This window comes from Sinocyclocheilus rhinocerous, unplaced genomic scaffold (assembly GCF_001515625.1).
Source record: "Sinocyclocheilus rhinocerous isolate Xijiao unplaced genomic scaffold, SAMN03320098_v1.1 scaffold1231, whole genome shotgun sequence".
In the NCBI taxonomy this organism is placed as follows: domain Eukaryota; kingdom Metazoa; phylum Chordata; class Actinopteri; order Cypriniformes; family Cyprinidae; genus Sinocyclocheilus; species Sinocyclocheilus rhinocerous.
The window spans coordinates 7,863-22,356 of NW_015654047.1; the positions used below are offsets into that span (position 1 = coordinate 7,863).

At 34.2% G+C, this 14,494-nt stretch overlaps 2 protein-coding genes across 4 annotated transcripts; one reads left to right on the forward strand and one right to left on the reverse strand.

Annotated features, from left to right (window-relative positions):
- Window positions 1-103: 103 nt before the first annotated feature.
- On the forward strand, window positions 104-12,972 carry LOC107716544 (replication factor C subunit 5-like). Of its 3 annotated transcripts, none has more exons than XM_016523019.1 (11): window positions 104-211; window positions 789-853; window positions 1,398-1,534; window positions 2,263-2,342; window positions 2,958-3,031; window positions 3,795-3,954; window positions 5,024-5,105; window positions 5,212-5,341; window positions 6,620-6,697; window positions 7,202-7,256; window positions 12,901-12,972. In XM_016523019.1, exons 1-11 carry the CDS (start codon window positions 165-167, stop codon window positions 12,938-12,940), a joined length of 948 nt encoding a protein of 315 aa, XP_016378505.1. In that variant the 5' UTR covers window positions 104-164; the 3' UTR covers window positions 12,941-12,972. The 3 variants fall into 3 exon arrangements, with proteins under 3 accessions (XP_016378505.1, XP_016378504.1, XP_016378506.1); XM_016523018.1 differs by lacking the exon at window positions 12,901-12,972 and adding an exon at window positions 8,651-8,881; XM_016523020.1 differs by lacking the exons at window positions 6,620-6,697; window positions 7,202-7,256; window positions 12,901-12,972 and adding an exon at window positions 5,463-5,502 and having other exon boundaries at window positions 5,212-5,361.
- LOC107716543 (WD repeat and SOCS box-containing protein 2-like) lies at window positions 9,006-13,311 on the reverse strand. Its single transcript, XM_016523017.1, has 9 exons — window positions 13,221-13,311; window positions 12,907-13,075; window positions 12,158-12,342; window positions 11,900-12,031; window positions 11,692-11,792; window positions 10,862-11,052; window positions 9,596-9,688; window positions 9,365-9,478; window positions 9,006-9,233 (listed from the first exon to the last, which is right to left on the reverse strand). The coding sequence occupies exons 1-9, from the start codon at window positions 13,252-13,254 to the stop codon at window positions 9,032-9,034; spliced, it is 1,221 nt and encodes a 406-aa protein (XP_016378503.1). The 5' UTR covers window positions 13,255-13,311; the 3' UTR covers window positions 9,006-9,031.
- Between the last annotated feature and the right edge of the window lie 1,183 nt (window positions 13,312-14,494).

Genomic DNA, 14,494 nt, shown 5'->3' on the forward strand with positions numbered 1-14,494 from the left:
ATATATAGCTATACAGATTCATCACCCATGTGCGCAAGATATACAGTAGGTGGCGGTAATACTCCTAAGGAGTGAACGGCCATTGAACAAAAAGAAGAAGAAGGAGAAGAAGAAGAAGAAAACGCGCCAAAGCACATCGTGGGGCTGATTGAAAAAAATACAAGATGGCATCAACAAGTAAAGCACAACCTCAGACGAGAAATTTACCATGGTAATGTCCTTTGCGTTTAGTAGTACACATTTCGATCTTGTGTTCTTAGCTAATGCTTAAAAGGTGTTTATTTCACTTGAGACATTCTTTAGCCGACATGTGCAGCACTGCACAAGTTTGCTTTGTTTACATCTGGATTGCGCTTATTCTGCACTTATGGCCATATTAATTTATGGATATTAAATCACTATGGGCTGTAGTTGAGCTCGTCGTTTAGTATGTATAAAATATATACACAAGAACGTATCAGACCTGTATTATTAATATTATATTATGACAGCTGACATCGGTTCGTTGATGGAGAAAAACGATGACAACTCAAGTGTATCAGTCAATTCACTGCAAAGTAATCCTTATTAAAGCACATGTCTGAAATGATAAACTCTTTATTAATAATATCTACTTGTGGTTATAGCTACTGTCGTTATAATAACACCATAATGTTAGTATGCGTAAATTATGGGTGGGTTGTTTTAAACAGGTAAGAAAGTTTATTAGAATTGCTGTCACTCCACTAGATAAACAATATGATGGGGGGAAAAACAGTGTTTTACAAATATTATTTCTTGATTTTCAGGGTTGAAAAGTACAGGCCACAGACATTAGATGACCTCATCTCTCATCAAGACATCCTGAGCACAAGTAAGCAGTGATCAATGAATTATAAATTGTACTCTTTCATTATTATTATTATTATTATTATTACGCCAGTCCATCAATTAACATCGTGTGAAGCGAAAAGCTGTGTGTTTGTAATGAACAAATCCATCAAGACATTTTTAACCTCAAATTACATTAGATGACCTCATCTCTCATCAAGACATCCTGAGCACAAGTAAGCAGTGATCAATGAATTATAAATTGTACTCTTTCATTATTATTATTATTATTATTATTAACAAACTAAGATTTGCACTGTAAGAGTAATATACAGGAGAGTCTCTGTGAATTGTTTACCCAAAATGAAAATTCAGTTGCATCCATGTTAAATTTTAGTTTGATTTTTACACAAAACAATATGGCTTCAGACAACTTAAATATATATATATTCCAAAAGTTGTATGGACTACTTTTATGGTACTTTTGCATCCATTTTTTCCTAATATTATGTAAATGACCAGTATATTCTTGAAATTTCTATATAAATTAATTTTTTATAAATGTCCTCTTTCTTTTTCTTCCACAGTTCAGAAGTTCATCAGTGAAGACCGATTGCCTCATCTGCTCTTCTATGGACCTCCAGGAACAGGAAAGACCTCTACTATACTAGCATGTGCTAAACAGCTGTACAAAGATAAAGAGTTCAACTCCATGGTCCTGGAGGTACTATAGAAGTTTGCAGTTGTTTTCCAGATGCATATGTTTGGCGAATTTTTCCCCATGACAAAAAAAATATATGTGGTCATCCACTTAAAAGAATAGTTCACACAAAAATTAAAAATAGCTGAAAATGTACTCCTCCTTAGGCCGTCCAAGATGTAGATGTTTGTTTCTTCATCGGAACAGATTTGGAGAAATGTAGCATTACATCACTTGCTCTCCAGTGGATCCTTTGCAGTGAATGGGTGCCGTCAGAATGAGAGTCCAAACAACTGATAAAAACATCACAATAATTCACAAGTAATCCACACTACGCCAGTCCATCAATTAACATCGTGTGAAGCGAAAAGCTGTGTGTTTGTAATGAACAAATCCATCAAGACATTTTTAACCTCAAATCGTTGCTTTCGGCTAAAATTGGGTCCTCTGTCTATAATAGTGCTTCCTCTAAATTTCTCCAAATCTGTTCCAATGAAGAAACTAACTCCTTTGCATCTTTGAAGGACTGAGGGTGAGTAAATTTTCAGCAAATTTTCATTTTTGGGTGAACAGTTAAAGCTGAAATAGATATTTTGTTAATTTTTTCTGATATTAAGTCTATAAAATAAATTCTATATTCATTAATTTATGATCACTTTCTTATTTATTTTTATATTAACAAATGAAAGATAAGTATGCTTGTTGCAAACCTTTTAAATGTTTTTTTTTTTTTGTGCATTTTACTTCATCAGCTCAATGCGTCAGATGACCGTGGCATAGATGTGGTGAGGGGGCCGATCCTCAGCTTTGCCAGCACACGAACCATCTTCAAGTAAGAACAGTACTCACCCTTACATCCCATTTATGAACAATTTGTATGATATAATATCTGTTCTCACATACAGCAATATATAACAGGCAACTATTGAATGACATCTTGTCTTTAGACTTTTATTGCATTAAAATGTATACTGTTGTTGTAAAATAATGTTCCGTTCTCTATGTGAAATAGATAGTTAATTTTTTCTGATATTAAGTCTATAAAATAAATTCTATATTCATTAATTTATGATCACTTTCTTATTTATTTTTATATTAACAAATGAAAGATAAGTATGCTTGTTGCAAACCTTTTAAATGTTTTTTTTTATTTTTTATTATTGTGCATTTTACTTCATCAGCTCAATGCGTCAGATGACCGTGGCATAGATGTGGTGAGGGGGCCGATCCTCAGCTTTGCCAGCACACGAACCATCTTCAAGTAAGAACAGTACTCACCCTTACATCCCATTTATGAACAATTTGTATAGTATAATATCTGTTCTCACATACAGCAATATATAACAGGCAACTATTGAATGACATCTTGTCTTTAGACTTTTATTGCATTAAAATGTATACTGTTGTTGTAAAATAATGTTCCGTTCTCTATGTTTGCTTCTTGTAGGAAAGGCTTTAAGTTGGTGATCCTGGACGAGGCGGATGCTATGACCCAGGACGCACAGAATGCTTTAAGGAGAGGTAGCGTACCATCTGCCCCTCCATCAGCTCACCTGCTGAGCCCCCAAATGTCCCGATGGCAGAAGAATAGGGTTCTGCCATTTCACTGTCCACAGTGAGACATGAATGAGAGCAGTGTGATTATGATTGGGAAAAAAATATTTAGAGAGTTTAAGGTTAAATTTGACCAAGCACCTGATTCTATTTTTTTTTTTAAACTATGCTTTATTTTAGGTTTTAAAATGTAAGCATGTCTGATCTGGATATCTTAGTAAATAAGGATCTATTTGTTGTTGTTGTTGTTATTGTTATTATTATTGTTATTTTAATTTCATGCCTTTTATATTATTCTTGATTTTAATATTTTTTATTATTTAATGTAATAATTATTTTATTTTTAGACTTGAATAAGCATTGTGATTGGAAAAATATTTAAAGAGTTTAAGATTTAGTATCTATTTTTTTATTTAAATTATTTTTATTATATTTTGAATGAGAATGAATGTGAGCAGTATGATTGGAAAAAAATATTTAGTTAATGTTTGGGATATTTATGATAATTTTGACACAACATCTGCTTTATGCTTTAAAATGTATGAATGTGTGTTCTGGATATTCTAGATAAATATCTATTCTTTATTGTTATTATTATTAAAAATGTGTTTTATAATATTCTTTATTTGAATAATTTTTATGATTTCAAATAATGCATTATATTTTTTATTTATGCAGACTTCATTAAACCACACCTGATTTTTTTTCCCACTCCCTCTCTCTCTCTCAGTCATTGAGAAGTTTACAGAGAACACACGCTTCTGTCTGATCTGTAACTACCTTTCAAAGATCATACCTGCGCTGCAGTCTCGATGCACACGGTTTCGTTTCGGCCCCCTGTCCCAGAGCCAGATGATTCCCAGACTAGAGCATGTGATACAGCAAGAGAGGTGAGACTCATCACAGCAAATCCAGGTCAAGTGGATGTTATTTCTGTATGAAATTAGTGTAGAATTGATTGCATTCTGAAAGAAATCCACACCACTCAATTTTTATTTTGTTTATTTATTTTTCCCAGAAAAGGTAAACATTTATTTCTATTTCTATTTGTGTGTAATTAGAGGTCAGGGGCCCGTTCTTCGTACGTCGCTTATTACATCCGAGATGAAATGTCACATTCAAGATGATATCATCGCGCTAATCAGGATCTGGCTAACTCGGTTCTACGAATGCACCTGTTGTTGATGATTAGTATGGCTGGATTGAGTTATCTGAGATAATTGCGCGTTCATGGGTTGGTTTAAAAGGGACTATGTATCGATACTCGAAACCACGATCAGCAATGCAGCGATTGGCTGGCGGCAAGACAGCAACGTAATGACATCATATAATTAAAAAAGACACCTGACGAAAAACTTGACAAATTTCTGGAATTTTAATCCAAGCGAACAAAACTACATAAATGTTATAATAGATAAATGAAATGTGTTTTCATTTAATTTAAATTTTTTACGTGATTCCCAATTATTTATATTCACGATTTCTAATTTTTGTACAGGCTTTACATTTTTATTTCAATGTAGCAATTAGCAATTCATTTAATTTGATATTTGAACAGATTTGTTACGTGACATCATTATTTAAAGTTTCTTAAGAGTCAAGATCATGTTATCTGCATCTCTGAGTTAGCAACGTACGAAGAACGGGCCCCAGACATCTTTTGTGCGGGTTGAAGATAGAGCAACATTGACATGACTGTATTAAGACCGTCCTGAATTTTTGGATGATATCTGAAGTGTGTCATCAGATGGATCCACTCAAAAGACCCTGAACACAAAAGAGCCTGGCTCGAGTGACCCAGCCCTACGGACCATTTGATTATAAACTCTTCACACAAACACACATTTCATATGGGCTCTGCCCTCTGGCGCAGGACACAACTTTGAGCAAATAAAACCAAACATTGTATTTCCCTAGCATAGATTCCTGCATATTTAAAAATCTGTTTTTCACTGATAGCATTGACATCACTCCAGATGGCATGAAGGCCATTGTGACCCTTTCAACAGGAGACATGAGGCGATCATTAAACATTTTACAGTTGTGTATCATATGAAAAAGTGATGTTTTGTGGTTTGCTTACTGCACTGCTGCTGGCATGAAAAATATTTAGAAAAATCTGTATCGTGTGTTTTTTTTATGTACAGAGTACACATATGGCCTATGGGAAGGTGACAGAGGAGACAGTGTACACATGTACTGGACATCCTCTCAGATCAGACATCGCTAACATACTGGACTGGGCCCTCAATAAAGACTTCACCACTGCATATAACCGTATCCTTTCTACTGTAGAGGTTGGTTAGTTAGTTCTCCAAGCTTTACAGTAATGCATAACCTTTCTTTTTTTGAAATGTGTAATCTTTTTGATAGTATTTTTTTTGTTTTTGTTCTTAAGATTGCTGTGAGGGGATAAGAAATCGCTTTGGAAGGCAGCATCTACAAAAAGTCTAAATAAAATTAAAATAAACATGAATTAAATTTTATAAATTGATCATTACAAAATAGAATTATTATTGGTAGTAGTAGTATTATTGTTGTTGTTGTTGTTGTTGTTAATAATAATAATGTAGAATGTTTATTAATCAATAATAATTTTTTATTAGTTTAATAACTCAGATTTCTTTTTTTTATATATTTTCCAAAGCATTAACAAAAAGCTCAATACAATTTTGAAATTTCTATTTTCTCCCACATTAACTCTTTCTGCCAAAATTAAAACATTGATAGAATGTATTAATAATAATAACAGTCAATAAATTAATAAATTGGTAAAATTTCACATAAATATATATATTTACAAACATTATATGCATATCAGGAAAATGACATCAAACATAGACTATGCTCAATGTATTACATTTGTGCTATATACATGTAATATTTTGAATGTACAATCAAACATCAAATTTCTTTTATTATTATTACTATAGAAAAGGGAATAAAAAAAATTATTGAAATATTTATATATTTTAATTATGTATGCTATTATAATTATATATTCTTTTATTTTAAAAAAATAAATCTTAATATTGATATTTATCATTTAATAAACTGTTATTTTATTAATGACATTAAGTGTTTATACAGGAATTGTGGAATTGTAAGTTGCTGATATTACCGTGTTGGCCCGAATATAAGACGACCCCGATTATAAGACGACCCCCCTTTTTCCAGATGTACCTTTTGGAAAAAGGCTTTTTAAAAAACAAATCTTGTTTTTTCTCAGTAAAACACATTTTGTCTTCAATTATTTTCATATTGCATATTTTTCCTATTTTAATTTTTGTTTTGAAAGTATGGTAAAAACTGGTAAAATGTACCAACAATCACATTTAAAAAAAATACCCTTTTTGATATACCATTAAAAAAAAAAAAAACAGATTTGGCGCCACCTAGTGTTGTGGGTGTATTATTGACATGTCAAAGTCGAGACCCTGAATATAAGACGACCGCGTTTTTTCAGATGTATTTCCAAGAAAAAAAATATCGTCTTATATTCGGGACAATACGGTAGTTTATGACGTTTCCAAAGTCCTTATCTGGATCCAACAGAAATTCTGCAGCTCAAAACTCTAAAAGGTCTGGCACTTCATGACATTTTAACAGAAGTCCATCGTCTCATTCACTGTGGTAAGACTACACTTTTAATTCAGCCATGCATGGCTCTATAACTGATTCCTGTTCAAAATAACTAAAGCAGTCCAGAACGCCACACACAACCCATCACAACTTTGATGTAGTGATGATGAGCTACATGTTTTCCCTGCCCTTGTTACCATGGAGATCCTTTTGTGGTCGTCATGGAAACCGGTTCTTGTTTTAAAGGATGCCTGTTAGAAGTAGCAGAGTGTAGCGTGCTTCACACACACTAATGCACTAAATATTACACTATTTTCAGAATCCAGACTGCAATAATGAGTATATAATTTTTTTGCATGCCAAAATATGTTTATCACACAGCATGTCATGTTTTCTGTAGGGTTTTTTTTTTTTTTTTTGGAATGTTTTAAAATGACAAAAGATATTTAGATTTGATTATTTTAAATCTGATTTATTGGTCACACAATCAAAGTGTTGTTTGAGCACAGTTAGGTGGGTTAATTTTGCTCTAATGTTTTTGTGTTTCTATTTCAGTGGACTTCCCACCCTCCATCCGCATGGGCTTGCTTATAAAACTTGCCGATATTGAGTAAGTACATTTATTATGTCAAGTTATTTAGTAAATCAGTAGAGAAGTGTGCACACTGTTCTATTTAGGACTGGTTTGATTAAAGGGGTCATATGATGCTGCTAAAAAGAACATAATTTTGTGTATTTGGTGTAATGAAATGTGTCGAATGAAGCAAACAGCACCACTCCCATATGACTCATGGATACTTTATCTACATGAGTTAAACAGATTCACCTGATTAATGTAAATATGTGACCCTGGACCACAAAACCAGTCATAAGGGTCAATTTTTTGAAATTGAGATTTATACATCATCTGAAAGCTGCCATTGATGTATGGTTTGTTATGATAGGACAATATTTGGCCGAGATACAACTATTTGAAAATCTGGAATCTGACGGTGCAAAAAAATCTAAATATTGAGAAAATCATCTTTAAAGTTGTCCAAATGAAGTTCTTAGCAATGCAGAAATTGAGATTTATGCATCATCTGAAAGCTGAATAAATAATCTTTCCATTGATGTATGGTTTGTTAGGACAATATTTGACCGAGATACAGCTAGTTGAAAAGCTGGAATCTGAGGGTGCAAAAAAAACATTTATTGAGAAAATCGCCTTTAAAGTTCTTAGCAATGCATATTACTAATCAAAAATTAAGTTTTGATATATTTACGGTAAGAAATTTACAAAATATCTTCATGTAACATGATCTTTACTAAATATCCTAATGATTTTTGGCATGAAACAAAAATCAATCATTTTGACCCATACAATGTTTTTTGGCTATTGCTACAAATATACCCCAGCGACTTAAGACTGGTTTTGTGATCCAGGGTCACATATGCATTGGTCATTTGAAAATAATTATGAATATTGTATAACATATACAATCAAATTAATACTTTAATTCAGCAAGGATGCATTAAATTGGTCAAATGTGACAGCAAAGACATTTATAATGTTGCTAAATATTTCTATTCCAAATAAATGCTGTTCTTTTGAACTTCTTCTTTCTTTTGAAGTTTGCTCAAAAATATTAAGCAGCACAACTGTTTTTATCATTGGTAGTAATCGTAAATGTTTCTTGAGCAGCAAATCAGCATATTAGAATGATTTCTGAAGGATCATGTGACACTGAAGACTGGAGTAATGATGCTGAAAATTCAGCTTTGCATCACAATAAATTACATTTTAAAATGTATTCAAATAGAAAAGAGTTCTTTTAAATTGTGTATTTCACAAAATTGTTGTTTTTACTGTATTTCTTATCAAATGATTGCAGCCTTGGTGAGACTAAGACACTTTTAAAAAACTGAAAAATCGTACCAACCCTAAACTTTTGAACAGTAGATGAAGTTTATGTACGTACTCGAGTGAGCTTCAACTTCTGTTCATTCCTTTTTAACCATAAGGTATCGTCTGGCCTCTGGAACCAATGAGAAGATCCAGCTGAGCTCAATGGTTGCAGCTTTCCAGGCTGTTAGAGACACAGTAGTCAGCGATGGATAGACCATTGGTTCACACTTTTAAAAGGGTTATGTAACATAGACCCGTGATGTCATGAGAGGAAGTTGTTTACTTCTTCATATTGTTCTGACAAAAAAAAAAAAAAACTGCGCAGAACCCTGTAATATTTTTGAAATGTTTATATTTTTAAGCTTAAAATAACGCTCGTCTCAGTACTTTGTAAAACAAATGCTACATTTTCAAAGTAGTTATGTAAAAAATAAAGTCTTTAAATAATTATTTCAAGTATGGTGTCAAGTTTGACCCACAAACATTACTGTTTCCAGTCATCTGCAGTGTTCTTTACAACATACAATCTTTCGCTTTGGAATGTCCCTGTAAGTAAGGTATTCCAGGATTTTTTTTGGCAAGGGAAGAGCCTGCACTTGATAGGTTGAAATGGAGAATCTCAGGGCAATCCGGCACAGATGCTTAAGGCTCGGAACGAGACGAGGAACTCGCCAGAATTTTACATGTCCATCTCTGCACCTACAATCAAATATAAAGAACTTCTTCATATTTTTTCCAGCATACAAGCAGAAGAAAATTCTAGAGTTAAACACTGTCAGCTGAAACTGAATATCAATGATGTTCCAACTCCATGATGTGACTTGCAATACCCTGTAGCGATGACGCCCCCGTGTGGATGGAAAGCACAGCACACGCCACCGGCTCGGTTGTGATCAGTGTCTGTGACTAGTTTATCTCGTTCCACATCCCAGATCCGTAACGCCCTGCAACACAGTACAGTGTCATTAGTAACAATAGAGAAAGGTGTCAGGTCACAAGGGTGATGTCTGGTCATGTAGTTCTGAAGATCTCAGATCTCAAATGGATGGTTCACTGCTCACCTATAGTCTTTAAATGTCAGAAGCAGACCAACCGGAGAGAAGCTAAGAGATGTCAGTAGATTGTCACTTCTGTAAGCACACACCTTACAGTCTCTGGAAAGAGAAGAAAATATTTTTTCCAACATGCAGTATATTGCAACATAGTTCACCTGGAAATTTTAATTGGCTGGATATGTACTCACCCTCAGGCCTGTCAAGATGTAGAGGAGTTTGTTTTTTCATTAGAACGGATTTGGAGAAATTTAGCATTACATGACTTGCTCACCAATGGATCCTCTGCAGTGAATGGGTGCCGTCAAAATGAGTGTCCAAACGGCTGAGAAAAATATCACAAGTAATCCACACCACTCCAGTCCATCAAATAATGTCTTGTGAAGTGAAAAGCTGGGCGTTTGTAAGAAACAAATTCATCATTGATAAGTTTTTAACATTAAAAGGTTTCTTCTGGCCAAAATATGAGTCCTCTATACAGAAAATTGCTTCTTCCAGTAAAAAAAAAAAAAGCCATCTCATCTGAATCAGGAATGAAATATGCACAGATCAAGCATTGTTCACAGGCAAAAACAGTCCAAAACACTTCCAAACAAATAAATCAGTGGATTTTGATGTGCAAGGATAGTGGATGGAAGAAATGTTGTCTCGTATTTTGACCAGAAGAGATAACTTAAATTTAAAACGCCTTGATGATGAATTTTTTTTCGTACAAACAAGAAGCTTTCAACTTCACAAGATGTTAATTGATGGACTGGAGTGTTGTGGATTATTGTGATGTTTTAATCAGCTGTTTGGACTCTCATTCTGACGGCACCCATTCACTGCAGATGATCCATTTGTGAGCGAGTGATGTAATGCTACATTTCTCCAAATCTGTTCTGATGAAGAAACAAACTCAACTATATCTTGAATGGCCTGAAGGTGAGTACATTTTCAGCATATGTTCATTTTTGGGTAAACTATTTATTTTTACCATATCAGTTAGTAAATTAGACGATTTATGTCTACATTTATAAAAACATCAAATCATTCAGCATTGAATGTAATTTTCAAAATAATAAAATTCTGTCATCAAAAAAGATTCTCTTTTTTCTGTGAAGCATGAAAGATGACGTTTAGCAGAACATTCCCACTGTTCCGAACTTTTTGTCCCAAAAATAAGTAAAACGGCTTTATCTCAAATTTTCTTTATTTAAAAAAAAAATCATAGTTATTGTAAAAAATTAATAAAAATATGATATGAGAAAATAACATCTTGGTTGGCCAACATACTCTACTCTAGTCATGAGATCAGCTGTATAGGGGTCCCACAGGTCCAGCCACCAGCCTGTGGTCGAATGATACGAAGCGATCGCGAGCAGCGCTCCATCCTGGGAAAAGTCACATGATGCCATGGTGCGCTCATGGTCATATGTAAGGTGTCTCATGAAGGTGTAGGACCGCAAGCTCCACAAATACACCTTCTGTTGGGAAAACAACATTCAGACGATGTAACAGTTCAGTAATCACAATCACAACAATAAAAAGAACTGTTATTATTTTATCTGCATGGCTCTACAGGATATCCTGTTGCAGAGACTAAAAGTCTCCCTGATTATATAACTAAACCCTTTATATAACTACAAGAAGACATCTTAGCAGAGTAACCACAGCTTCAGTGCAGTAACTACTGTACAAAAGTGTTCAAATACTTTTTGTTTTCATTTTGAACAGTTTAGCTATTACTATTATTTATTATACAAAATCTAACAAACTTCTGTTTGTGAAATGTTTTACTTTGGAAAATGTGCATGTGCTGTGTGTTTAAAAAACACTTACTTGCTACTTAATAAACAAGAAAAATGTTCTTTGTTGACATTTTTAATGCAAGCATACAGCTTTTGAGGCCACTGCAGCATTGTTGTTAATTGAAATAAAATGTAAAAAAGTAGATAAAAAATAAAGCTACATGGAAATATTACTTGTATAACTAATAAAACTGACAAAAGCACAGCAAAATCAATAAAATAAATTAAAATGAAAACAAAATATAAAATAAAAGCTAATTCAAAACATTAATAACGTATCAGTATATAAATAATACTTAAAAAAAAGAAACTCACAGAGTCGAGGTTGCAAACGGAGGCGATCACACTGCTGTCAGGTGATATGGAACATCTGAAGACCCAGTAGTCTGGACCCCGCAGCACATGGGGACTGGCGCCTGCAAATATCAGCATTACAATCTTCATAAGTACAAAATTAAAGGTCATGAAAACTTATTTTCATCCCATTGCAAAGATAGGTTGCTTCCACATCAGATGCTTTGACCTTTCTTTGCCAAGTCCCATATCCTTAAAGTTTTGTCTCGGGAGGCTGATACAAGCGTGAGACTTCCATTTGGAGTGAAGACTAAATCCCTGACAGGAGCCTGATGTCCGGTTAGAGTAACCCGCAGATTTCCTGAAGACAGAACAGGGATTTACTAGCATATTAAACCTTCTACTACATGTGTATAACACCATGCTGTTAATGTTTAGACCGATCTAAGTTCTTGATGGTGAAAACGAGTCTAGAGTTCAGTCTTACCAGTTGAGACGACCCACACTTGGATCACGCCGTTGTTCAGACCAATGGCCAGCAGTAGCTCATGATCACGTCCGTTCTGATGTAAAGCATCCACTCGGGTAGACATGCATGGTCCAAACGCCAGTGCCCACACCGTTTGCCTGCAGTTAAGCGTCTTCTCTTCACTGCATCCAGCTTCGGCGCTACTGTTAATACAAAGAGGAATGTAGAAGGTTCAGTTGTGCTCCAGCTTCCTCCATTGCTCCTTTATTGTTCCACATTACCCTGTGACTTTGTTCAAACAAGTACCGTACCACGGTACTGTGATAAATCCCATATACCATACATAAAACTATTTTTGGTAACACTTTATTTTAAGGTGTCCTTGTTACATGTTACATATAATTACTATAGTATTAGCACAAAATTATGCATAATTACATGCAATAGGCTAACCCTAAACCAACCCCTAATCCTAAACCTAGTTACTACATGTTGTTAATTAATATTACTCAGTACTTAAATGTATAATTACACTGTAACAAATACACCTTAAAATAAAGTGTAACCCAATTTTTTAATGGTAAACCAGCTATGACCATACTTGAAGACCAGCTAAAACCAGCCAACAAGGACCGGTTTCAGCTGTTTTTTCAGATGTGATATTACTTTTTTGTTAGTGACAGGTTCTCCCATAATATTAATTTATTGTGGTGTTACATATAAGCCTATATATTAATTAACCCATTGTGTTATGAACACAGACGCACTCGTTGGATGTCAGCGGCCAGGAGAGGAGTTTGACGATGCCGTATCCCATCGACCAGGCAAAATAAGATCCGTCCGGGGAGAAGCGGACGCTCCATGTCTCACAGCCGGCAGACCCGTACAGACGCGGGGGATGAGCGGGTTTCAGCTCCGCGATCAGATCATGCGGTTCTGTCACAATTAAAGAGACCGGTCATGTACAAAAACAAATGCGCATATCCGGAACTACTCATTTTCTACTAATATGAAAACGTATTTTCATCTTTTATCAAATGCATATGCTTATATATCATCTATATTATCTGAATTGCCTTACCTTTGACAGTACAACCTCGAAGCGAAGTGCACATCTTACCACTGTAATCATGAATGATTCATTTCACCTCTCCTCTACATAGAGATTCATTCACTAGGGGGCGTGGCCAGATGGGCAAACCACGTGACCCCGTCGTCACGCGTGTATCATTCTGAGTACAGTACATACTTGGGTGTGGATTGTCCTCACACACAGCTATTTTGGATTGAATTTTCTAATGTTATCAATCGCAGTGTACTCCAGGGTTTCTCTCTGCTTTTTAAGGATGTACTGTTTGGCTTCTTTAATATACAAAAAGATAAAATTAATGAATATTTTATTATTAACCTATTATTACTTCTTGCAAAATTTCATATTCACCACAGTAAATTCACTAATCAAAATCCTTTATATATTGTTTATTAAAAAGAGGTTCAACAGTATACCCAAACTATTTCATCTTCCAAGAATCTCAAGGCTTTTAAAACGGTTAATTTATTTAATCTTTTTAATTTATTTTGTTAAATCTTTCGTTTTGTATTATTTATTTATTGTTACATACATCTATAAATGGTGCTTTGCATGTAATGTCACCTCTTTGTATGTATTGTTGATATTCTCTGTATTTTTACATTTGGTACCTTGGCATTAATAAAAAAAAATTTTTTTTAAAGTACATACTTGGGTGTGTCTACTGTATATTTACAGTGTTAAGGTGTGTTTTATACTTGTCATTTACATCTCGGGTATCGTAATTTTACAGCTTTGAATAAATTTTATTTTATAGTGCCATTTAAAGCTAGTTTAAGTATTGTTTTATACATTACTGAAATTGTAGGCCTACAGTAGACAATTTAAGCACACCCCCAATTCTCATTATTAAAGAGATCTCATTTTTAATTATGTAATGCCAAAAAATATTATTAAAACTGCATTTATACACAATGTTAGCTAGGGTGACCATATTTTAGTTTTCCAAAAAGAGGACAGTGCGGGCGGGCCGGGCGGGGGACTGGGGTGTGGTTGGTTGGTGGTTAAAGTAATGCCGAAAGCGCCCAAAGTAGCGCAATCTCAAATATCAAAACTCAAAATATGTCATTTCCATACCTAATATACATATTTTACAGTCACTGTCATGCATATTGATCATAAACACAGCTAAAAAGCTTCCTAGTGCCCCTTCTTCACAAAACTTGACATCTAGCACAGTTTTATCATAGGTAGAATGCAAAATGTTTCAGTACAAGCATTTCAGTCAAATGTAATTTATGCAATATTTCAAACCTTTAACCCAC